We start from the raw sequence: 11,273 nt of genomic DNA on the forward strand, positions 1-11,273 counted from the left end.
GGGAGAGAAATTCCAATGAATAGAATGAAGGATCATACAATTTGAATGTTGCTGATAGGCCTCTGCCTAGCTAGGTGGAAACAATAGTATTGAATTGAATTCAATTCTTTATTGGCCAAGTGGGATTGGACACACAAGGAATTTGTCTTTGATGCATATGCTCTCAATGTACATAAAAAGACAAGATACATTCGTCAAGAATCATAAAATACAACACTTAATGATAGTCATGAGGTACAAATAATCAGGAAACAATATCAATATAAAGCAAGGATACAAGCAACAAGGTTACAGTTCTGCAGTCATAAGTGGGAGGAGATAGGTGATAGGAACCATGAGAAGACTAATAGTAATGCAGCCTTAGTGAATAATTTGACAGCTTAGGGAATTATTTGTTTAGCAGAGTGATGGCATTCGGGGAAAAACTGTTCTTGTGTCTAGTAGCGTTTTGAGAGCAGGAATTGAAACAGTTTATGTCCAGGATATGTGAGGGGTCTGTAGACATTTTATAGTATAGTATAGTTCATTGTCATTGTACAAAATAAATACAATGAAATTGGTTTCACAACCCTCTTTTTGACTCGTGCAGTGCACAGGTCCTCAATGGAAGGGCGGTTGGTAGTAATTGTTTTTTTCTGCAGTTCTGATTATCCTCTGAAGTCTGTCTGTCTGTCTTGGGTTGCAGAATCAAATGAGACTTACAGAGTTGTAGATGACAGACGCTACAGCAGGGGTGTCAAAACTCAAGACCTGTGGGTCAGTTGCCAAGTGTCTGAATTTTGTTCACGAGACCATAGGGATGCTGCAATGGTCGTAAGTGTGAAAAATGGTTCTAAGTCACTTTTTTTCCATGTGTTGTAACTTCGGTCACTAAATGAACTGCTTTCAGTGCCATTGTAACTTCCAACGGCTCCTAATAAACTTGTAACTGGAGGACTGTGTACTGAATACTTAGGAAATAACTAAGCTGTGATATACAAAGCACCAGCAGGGCTCCCTGGACAGCCCCAGGCTGCAAAGCAGAGCACATCACTCGGGATCCGTTGAATACAGGTAGTCCTCAACTTATAACAGTTCATTTAGTGACCGTTCCAAGTTAACTGACAAAAAATGACTTATGACCGTCATTCACAGTTACAACCTTTGCAAGCATCCCCAGGATCCTGCACTCAAAATTCAGCTGCTTGGCCAACTGGTTCATATTTATGACGGTCGCTGCTGTGGATCCCATGGTTGTGTAAATCCCCTTTTACAATCTTCTGACAAGCGAAGTCAAGGGGGAAGGCAGATTCACTCAACAAGTGTGGCAAGAAAGGCGGTAAAATGGGAAAAACAACACCCACGTAACAAAGGTCTAAAACAGTGTTTCTCAAACTTGGCGACTTTAAGTCCTGTGGACTTCAACTCCCAGAATCCCCCAGCCAGCATAGCAAGTTTGAGAAACACTGGTCTAAAACATACGTTTGGGCTCAGTGGCGGTCGTAAGCCGAGGGCTGTGGCTGGCGCGCGTCTCTACCCATTTTACGGTTTTACGCTTCCCCGGCTCCTTCGGTTTCCTTGACTCCCTTTGTTTGCGACACCGCCTGACCCGCGCCGTAAAGTAAAAGTTGGAGGGAAACGACAGGCGGGAAAGCCGGGCGCCTGCGCGCTGCCGAGCAGGGGGGGGAGGAGGAGGAGGAGAAAGAGGCGGCGGGGCCGCATTGGCGCATGCGCACAAGCGACTCCGAGTCTCTATCGCGGGAAAAAAACACACCACCTAACCACCACCACAACAAGATGGGTTTGCTGGAGTTGTGCCGGGAGGCCTTCGGGGCGGGTGACCTGTACCAGGTGCTGGGCGTGAGGCCTGAGGCGTCGGCCAATGAGATCCGCCGGGGCTACCACAGGGTCTCCCTCCGGGTGCATCCGGACCGCGCTGAGCCGGCGGATAAGGAGCGCTCCACCCGGCATTTCCAGGTAGAGTCCAGCACCCTCCCGGGGCGGTTTATTTTCCCATAGGGCCCCTGGACTGCGGAGAAGGCGGAGGGGGGGGGGGACACGACTAGCAGGGGGATGGGAGACCACCAGGAAATCCCAGACTGGGAAGTTAAACAAGACAGAAAGAGGAAGGATGGAAGGGGGAATAAAAGAGAAAGAAAGAGAGAGAGAGACGAAAGAAAGAAGAAATGAAGAAGAAAGAAAGAAAGAAGAGGAAGGGAGGGAGGGGGCGAGAGAGAGAGAAGAAAGAAAGAAGAAAAAGAAAATGAACTTATGGCCACAATTCAGACTAGCAGGGGGATGGGAGACCACCAGGAAATCCCAGACTGGGAAGTTAAGCCAAACACACACACACAAACACACACAACCCTTGGAAGAAGCAGGGGGAGATTGTTTTGAAGAAAGCTGCAGAAGAAAGGCTTCATTTGGTCGGTCCCTTGAAGTTGAACTCGGGGAAAACTCTTTAAAGAGGTGACACAGCCTTTCTTAATCTCAATGAAAGCTAACTTGGAACGGAGCTGGTGGTTGTTAAGCGAAGGAGACTGGATTGGAAAGTTAACACTCCTTCCCCTTCTGTGCTGAGGACATTTGGAAAAAAGGCAGGTGTAAAATACAAGAAAACCCATGTTAGTTAGCCAGGGCAATTGTACTACAAAACCCAATAATTCCCTCGCCACTGTCAAACTATTCACTAAGGCTGCATTACTATTACTATTAGTCTTCTCATCCTTCCTATCACCCATCTCCCACTTATGACTGCAGGACTGTAATTTTGTTGCTTGTATCCTTATGATTTATGTTGATATTGTTTCCTGATTGCTTATTTGTACCCTATGGCTATATTAAGTGGTGTACCTTTTGATTCTTGATGAATGTATCTTGTCTTTTATGTACACTGAGAGTATAGGCACCAAAGACAAATTCCTTGTGTGTCCAATCACACTTGGCCAATAAAGAATTCTATTCCATTCCATTCTATATTCTATTTTCTATTCTATTCTATTCTCTACTACCGTGATGGCAAACCTATGGCCCGCACAGAGGCCTCTCTGGGCACACGCACTGGCCAGATGGTGTTTGGGTTTCCAGCACACGCATGCGCGCCAGCCAGCTGGTCTTCACAGGCACCAAAGCGCCAGAAAACAGCCAAAAAAAACGGCCTGAAAACTGGCCCAGAAACAGGCTTAAAAATGCCCCCCAAATAGGCTCGCATGTGTCGGCCAGCTGGTCTTCAGGTTTCCGGTGCTCCGGCATGTGCCACAACCAAATGGCCGGTGCGCATGCATGTGCTGGAAACCCGAATACCAGCAGGCCAGCACGTGCATGCCAACTGGTCTTCGGGTTTCTGGACCTACAGCACACACACTCATGCACACGCATTCTGGTTTGGGTGCTTGGTGCCGAAAAGGTTCACTCACTGCTCTATTCTATTCTATTCTATTCTGTATTCTATTCTATACTATTCTCTGTTCTATTGTATTCTCTGTTCTGTTCTATTCTATTTTCTATTCTATTCTGTATTCGATTCTCTATTCTGTTCTTTATTCTATTCTATACTACTCTCTGTTCTATTGTATTATCTGTTCTATTGTATTATCTGTTCTGTTCTGTTCTATTCTCTATTCTATTCTCCATTCTATTTCCTATTCTATTCTATATTGGCGAGGATTGCAAAGGCCATACTGGGTGACCCTCCCGTACCTTAACCTGAGACAGAGAAAACTAGCAAGTGGAAGCCTTTCCAGTCATAGCATCTTGGGGGGTAGTCAGAAAGAGGACACCCATGACAAATATAAGGTAGAGAATATAAATATTGGAAGTGTAAGATAGTGTGACAACAAGCCTGGATGAGATTCTGGAGTATAACTTTTAACTGACATTCTCTGGCTAGCTTTTGGCTTTGTGTCAGTCCAAGGTTGTGACATAAAAGAGATGGACAAAGCATCCCAGATGATGCTCAAATTTGTGGCGGGATATTCTCAGACCCATAAAAGCCACCTTATTTGAATTTGAAATAGGAAGCATGTCATTTAATTTCATTTAGTTTGTCAAACATGTAAAAGATAACAGGTATAAGTATAAACATAAATATGAACACAGTGGGTATGAATTAATGGAGACAGTAGGACAGGGACAGTAGGCACGCTGGTGCGCTTATGCACACCTTGCCTGCCAATTCCCACGAGTTAATTTTAAAGACAAAAGTTTTGGTAACTTGGCTTGCATCCTGTTTTGGACTTCTTATTAGTATTATTAGTATATTCTTATTAGTATTGGTACCTCTGGTTAAGAACTACTGTGCTATAATGATACAGAGGGCTCTGCCTCTCAATCATAAAATAAATGTGGCCATTTATGCCTCCTGACACCCCCCCACCCCCATATAAGAAGCAAGGGGAAATATAAATTGACCTCACCAGGAACTTTTTGCAAGATTCTTATAGTGGCCTGGCCTATCTAATTACAGGACAGTTAGTCCTTGACTTACAGCAGTTTGTTTAGTGACCGTTCAAAGTAACAATGGCACTGAAAAATGTGACTTACGATTGTTACATCCCTATGGTCCTGTGAAGAAAATTCAGGTGGTTGGCAACTGGTTCCTATTTATGACGGTTGCTATGTCCCAAGGTCATATGATCCCCTTTTGCGGCTTTCGGACCAGCAAAGTCAGTGGGGAAGTCAGATTCACTTAACAAGTGAATGCCAACTTATCAGCTGCAATGATTCACTTAAAAACAGTGACAAGAAAGGTCATAAAATGGAGCAAAACTCACTTAACAAATGTTTTACTTAACAGAAATTTTGGGCTCGACTGTGGTTATAAGCCAAGGACTACCTGCATTACTATTCTGTGGTTTTGAGGTTTGGCTTTGAATTTGTAGGCTGCTTAAGAGTTAAACGAAGCACCATAAATGTGCTTGCAGTAAATATATTAAATTGTTATTTTTATAAAAAGCTTTTACATCTAAAGAGCAAACCATCCATATATTTTGAAGAGTCCATTGTTTTGTTTTAAAAAGAGTTTAAAAGTTATTATTTTAAATTCTGCTTACTTAGGGTGACCACAATTACAGATTGATAAGTCTTCAGCAGTAGATTTATTATTAAAAAAATGATGATAATGTAAAATTATTTATTATTTATTTATTGAATTTATATTGCCGCCTATTCACCCATAGCGACTCAAGGCACCATACAGAAAAATCACATTTAAAACAATAAAAACTAACAAAAAGAATCAAATAAATTAATATGGTACTCTATAACAAAATCACCTCCCATCCCCCTGCCCCGGCAACAGCAGATCACACGAGCCATTTAATGGGCTCCATCCTGTTATGGGTTCCCCAGGCCTGCTGGCAGAACCAGGTCTTTATATAATCTTCCAGAAGAGTATTGGAGTGGGGGCCATTCTAATCTCTGGGGTAATGATGTTCCAGAGCGAGGGAGCCACCACGGAGAAGGCCCTAAAATAGGCCCTTTGGAAGAGGGAAAGGGAAGGGAGCAGGCCATTTTGAATTATTAAGGTTTGTCTGTATTCTCCTAGATCCTGGGCAAGGTGTATGCAGTACTAAGTGATGAGGAACAGCGGGCGCTGTATGATCAACAAGGGATCGTGGATGAGGAATCAACAGTGTTGACTCAAGATTGTAACTGGGAAGAATATTGGAGGTTGCTGTTTAAAAAAGTGGGTTTTTTTTAACTGTATATGAACTATATAATTGAATTGCCAGAATTAGTATTTCCAGGATAACATTTTTTATATATTATTATTGTGTAAGTTTTGTATACTACATCGTTTTAACATAGACTTTTATCATAGCTAAAGTCAGTTGCCAAGTTTCTTTTTCTTTTTATCATTACTTCATTGTTCCCAACATGGGCAGCAAACAAACTTAATAAAGAAGGCTTAGTGAACGCTATAATTAAAGAGAAGCAGTTCTGATCATTCTGGAATTTTATATAAACATCAGAAATTATTAATTTTTAAATCCTTTTGCTAAAATGCAAGTAGCTTATACTTTTTTACTCTGAACCCTAAAAATCCTGAAGTTATTAATGAACGTGGGCCTTGCATGTGAATTTCCCAGACTTATAACTCTAGAATCTCCAAATAGAACAGGAAAATATTCAGCTCAAAGCTCCCAGGAGCTGCTGCCAACCAGTGATTACACTGCTGAACTAGAGCCAGCAGTGTGCAGCAGCTGCCAAAAAAGCCAACACAGTTCTAGGCTGCATCAACAGAGGGATAGAATCAAGATCACGTGAAGTGTTAATACCACTTTATAATGCCTTGGTAAGGCCACACTTGGAATACTGCATTCAGTTTTGGTCGCCACGATGTAGAAAAAATGTGCAGAGAAGAGCAACAAAGATGATTAGGGGACTGGAGACTAAAACATATCAAGAACGGTTGCAGGAACTGGGCATGTCTAGTTTAATAGAAAGAAGGGCTAGGGGAGACATGATAGCAGTGTTCTGATATCTCAGGGGCTGCCACAAAGAAGAGGGAGTCAAACTATTCTCCAAAGTACCTGAGGGTAGAGCAAGAAGCAGTGGGTGGAAACTAATCAAGGAGAGAAGCAACTTAGAACTCAGGAGAAATTTCCTGACAGTGAGAACAATTAATCAGTAGAACAACTTGCCTCCAGAAGTTTTGAATACTCCAACACCGGAATTTTGTAAGATGATGTTGAATAATCATTTATCTGCAGTGGTGTAGGGTTTCCTGCCTAGGCAGGGAGTTGGACTAGAAGACCTCCAAGGTCCCTTCCAACTCTGTTATTATATTATATTAATTACATTACATTACATTAATTGCTGATTTTGCTTAAATTGAAACTCTCTTCTCTGGTTCTAGACTCCGCATACAGAATTCCTTCTTATGTCAGAAAGATTTGGTTCAGATGAGCTTGAATGATTAGAAGAGGAAAACAGTGAATGTAGAAAATATTTCTAACTTGAGCTTGTTTAAAAAAAAGTTTTAATTTTTTTTAATCCATTAGATAACTGTAAAAAATATTAAAGATTTTGAAAAGAAATACAAACATTCCACAGAAGAGCTGGAGGATATTAAAACCGCATATGAAGACTTTGAAGGTGACATGGACAAAATCATGGAGTCTGTCCTATGTGTTGATTATACAGATGAACCAAGAATAAGAGAGATTATTCAACATGCCATTGATTCTGGAGAACTTCCATCTTATAAATCTTTTGTAAATGAGTCTAAGAGAAACAGAAATGCAAGAAAAAGGAAGGTACGTTTAACTGGTGACAAGATTTATTAATAAAGCTTGTAACACTAAATATAATTCTAAATGTCTCAGTGTATGCAGCGTACATCATTTATCTTTAGATTATAATCCTCAGGTTTTTAAATCAAGGTAGAATTGTTGAAAGTGACTCATCCCCTTATCTTTTTTTTATCTTATATTCTAGTGATTTTTTCAGAAAACATTTCTAAAGCTATGAACATAATATAAAGTTATAGTCAATGACATGTACAGAATATACATATGTGTTTTTTTGAAGATTACTAAAAACAGTTATTAAGGTTTTGGATTTATTCCTGGGGATTCACTTTACCGTAAATTCATGTGCGGCTTTGGCCAGTTTGACTCAAAGAATGGTTGCTGAGGGAATATTTCCTTAAAAGCTAAATAAATTGCAGTTGGTGATTCCGGTTAGGAAAGAAATGGATAGTTCATTTCAGTATTGTTTTGCTGTTTCAGGCAGAAAAGGAAGCAAAAGAGGCAGAAGAAGCCAGAGAACAAATGGGACTTGGTGAAGGAGATGATGATCTAAAAGTATTAATTCAAGTAAGGTTATGAAAAGACGCTTAAAGATCATGGGGAAAAAATAATTTCTAAACTGATTAAAGAGTTCATAAAATGTCAAAATGAAATTTAGTCCACAGTGACTCACATTGGGACAAAGAATTTTACTTCTCGATAGTAGAATAGAATAACAGAGTTGGAAGGGACCTTGGAGGTCTTCTAGTCCAACCCCCTGCCTAGACAGGAAACTTTGTATCATTTCAGACAAATGGTTGTCCAACATCTTCTTAAAGACTTCCAGTGTTGGGGCATTCACAACTTCTGGAGGCAAGTTGTTCCACTGATTAATTGTTCTGTCAGGAAAATTCTCCTCAGTTCTAAATTGCTTCTCTCCTTGATTAGTTTCCACCCATTGCTAGTATATGGTAGAGGATCTGAATTGAAGTGTAATTTTCCTATACAGAACACAGCAATAATCTCCTGGGAATCTGTTTCTGATCTTTGTAGCATATTTAATTAACAGGCATCTTGATAACAAGTAGCTCGTGGATGTTTTATCATTTTTAAACAGTAGTTTTGATTCTTCCAGCAATCCTATTTTAAATCTGCATATTTTAAATGCTTTTGACGTTGATGCTATTGTACAGTTTCTGAATTATTTTGATAAAATGTACACTTGTACTCGTGTAATGACCCCAATCTGTTCAATGAACTTTGTCATTAAGCAAAATGGTAGCAAAGCAAATCCGTGACTGAGAGAGATACTGCAAAAATTGCTGGTTGCTGCTGACTCCTTCAGATAAAGTTCTCTAGTGCAGGCCTGTCAAACTGGTGGTCCGCCCAGGCTACACTCACCCTGTCTCCGCAGAGGCAAAAAACATCGCGATATATCGCAATACGACCTGCGATGTGAGCGGGTTTGACACGCCTGCTCTAATGCATTATGCCAGCATTATTCTAAATTCAGAGCATACTCTCAGGTGCAAAAATTTAGTGCAAGTGTGTGCATTACTAAGAATTTTGTTTACTGTCATTTATTGCCATATTTGCAAATGGCCACTACCTGAGGTAGTTGCTAAATGAGGAGAAACGGTAATGCTTTTTTATAACCGAAGCTAATATTTTGCTTTTTTAACCAACTTTGTTTTTATTCCATGTAACAGAGTAGAATGGGTAATAGAAAAAAGGAAATGGAAGATTTTGTGGCCCAGATGGAAGCAAAGTATGCAAAGAAATCCAAAAAAGGAGGAAAGAAAGCAACTGCTAAAAAATGACTGGTATTATAAATGATCTTCATTTATCCCTAATTTGCAGCACACTTTCAGCAAATAATTGATGTGAAAGAAACACAGCAGGATTTTAGATACAATTAGCAAATTTCCAGCAAAACAGCTGTGAATGTTTTAGAGGAACAGCTTTTCTGCACACAGAAAACCTGATCAAAAACTTACTATATTTCTGTAAAATAACATTGTTCACCTGTTAAGTTGAATGTAAAACCTTTAAAATTAAAAAAGAGCAAATTGTTAAACTTAAATGTGTTTTCAGAAGTGTATCAGAAACACTAAGTCAAGCTTACAGGTATTTGGAAACACTTAGAAATGATTGTTAAGTCAACTTTCCAGATACAGTAGGTAAGCTATTATCAGGACAGTGCCTTGAGTCCAAAATGATTATCGTTTGTATGCATACATAAGGATTCTATATTTTAAACATTTCTAACAACTCTACAAGTAATTTTAACAGTTGATGTGCATACATAAGGCCTTTATATTTTTGTTGTGGACTTGGACAGTGAGGAGGTTGGGGAGGAACATGGGCCAGTCCTAGTCTGGGGAAGCCTCTGATGGGTGCTCTGCGTCGGAGGCAGAAAGGGGGCCAGGGCTGTCTGACATTTATCAGCTGCCTTCGGAGTTGGAGATGAGCAGGGAAAAGGAACAGCTGTAGCCTGTTCCAGATGTGCATATGCGCAGAGCTGTCAAGAGGAGTGAACAACTAAGGAACAGGGGTCGCCTAGGAAGTAAAGGCACAAGTGGACCCTAATATGGCCCGTCCTTAGGAATAAATAGGAGGAAAAGGGGAGTGGTGTTTGCAGGAAACAATTCGTTTACATATTATTGTGAAGAGTTGCTTATCTGAGTTCGTGTCTCACAAAAGCTCTTTGCCAGATATTTTCATTTTAAGCGTTGTGACTGGAAGTTCGGCCTGGCAACTATCCAAGGACTGATAAGGTCTGTTTTTAAAGGCTTATTGCCGGGACTTTTCTGGATGTGAATGCCAGGAATTCACATTAATCAAATAAAAATGGGTTCTTTTCGGCACAAGGAGTCTGTTTCGTGAGTCTGTTAATCCTGTGTCAGAACAATTTTAAACTTTTCTAACAATTCTACAAGTAATTTTAACGGTGCTGCATGAACTGAAATCTTTACTGGTATTAAATGCAGTGAAATTGAAATCTTGAAGAGAAAGTTTCTTAAAAGCAATTAATATGCAATCGTATCAATGTTTGTGAGGGTTTGAATTCTCTGGATATGTCTGATGTAAAGAGTGGTGGGAATCAATCTTTGAGTATCTTATCTCTCAAATTTCATTCTAGAAGAGACGCTGGCTGTGGCAAACCCATATCCAATCAGTTTGACAGGCTCAAACCTAGGCTGGCCGGGATGGGGAAAGTAATACTTACCTTTCTAATATCTCTTATAACCATGATGGCGAACCTATGGCACAGGTGGCACGCGGAGCCATATTTGCTGGCATGTGAACTGTCAGCTCTGGTGCACATGCGCCAGCTGAGTTTTGGCATTCCGGAGGGCCTGGGAAGGCCATTTTTGCCCTCTCCAGGCCATGCAAACAACACAAAGTGAGGAGGCGAGGCTGGAGGGGGGGGGGAAAGGGAGGGGAGAACATGCCCCGGACACCCCACATGCCCTTACCTAACGGCCGCTTCTGCAACCCTAGCCACTGCGCCCCTTTTCTCACGTTAATGGCCGCTGAAAAAGAGTGGCAGGCTGAGCAACGCGCAACACAGCAGCTATCGTGAGATGACCACGCTCACCACCTCCTGCACCTCAAAAAAAAAGACCTTCCCAAAAATAAGGCCAAGCGCTTATTTCGGGGGTCAAAAGAAAATAAGACCCTGTCTTATTTTCAAGAAAACACGGTGTTTAAAGCTTTTATTGATTTTTGTTATGATTTTTGGTTATTGTCTGATATTGTTTTGTGCTTTTTAACTCTAAGCTGCTCAGTCACATATGTGAGTGGCTATATAATTTTACCAAATAAATAAATTTCTGAGTGACCCCGAGCCGGCGGTTTTCAGCCTACCCTGTTACACAGGATTTGCCTTGAGGTTAAAACGACACAGCATACTTAACCAACCTTGAGCTTTTTGGTGGAAAAAAAAATAGAATGAAAAATTGTAAAGTATTCTGGAAATTCATTTTTCCATTTCCAATTTCTGCCATTTTTGAATCCAGGAGGTGGACCCAACCCTGATATTTAATTTCAACTCAAATA

At 40.6% G+C, this 11,273-nt stretch overlaps 1 protein-coding gene across 1 annotated transcript; it reads left to right on the plus strand.

The window, feature by feature from the left end:
* The first annotated feature begins 1,704 nt into the window (after nucleotides 1-1,704).
* Nucleotides 1,705-10,084, plus strand: DNAJC9 (DnaJ heat shock protein family (Hsp40) member C9). Its single transcript, XM_081956192.1, has 5 exons — nucleotides 1,705-1,956; nucleotides 5,525-5,665; nucleotides 6,984-7,238; nucleotides 7,713-7,799; nucleotides 8,921-10,084. Exons 1-5 carry the CDS (start codon nucleotides 1,708-1,710, stop codon nucleotides 9,029-9,031), a joined length of 843 nt encoding a protein of 280 aa, XP_081812318.1. The 5' UTR covers nucleotides 1,705-1,707; the 3' UTR covers nucleotides 9,032-10,084.
* The last annotated feature ends 1,189 nt before the right edge of the window (nucleotides 10,085-11,273 follow it).

This window comes from Natrix helvetica, assembly GCF_964273705.1.
Source record: "Natrix helvetica genome assembly, chromosome: 5".
Taxonomy (NCBI): Eukaryota; Metazoa; Chordata; class Lepidosauria; order Squamata; family Natricidae; genus Natrix; species Natrix helvetica.

Bases quoted from the DNA above. Each gene is read 5' to 3' on its own strand.
- DNAJC9 (XM_081956192.1), top strand. From the start codon at position 1,708: ATGCGCACAAGCGACTCCGAGTCTCTATCGCGGGAAAAAAACACACCA. The intron at 1,957-5,524 runs GTAGAGTCCAGC...GTATTCTCCTAG, and splicing joins GCTCCACCCGGCATTTCCAG to ATCCTGGGCAAGGTGTATGC. The intron at 7,800-8,920 runs GTAAGGTTATGA...TCCATGTAACAG, and splicing joins ATCTAAAAGTATTAATTCAA to AGTAGAATGGGTAATAGAAA.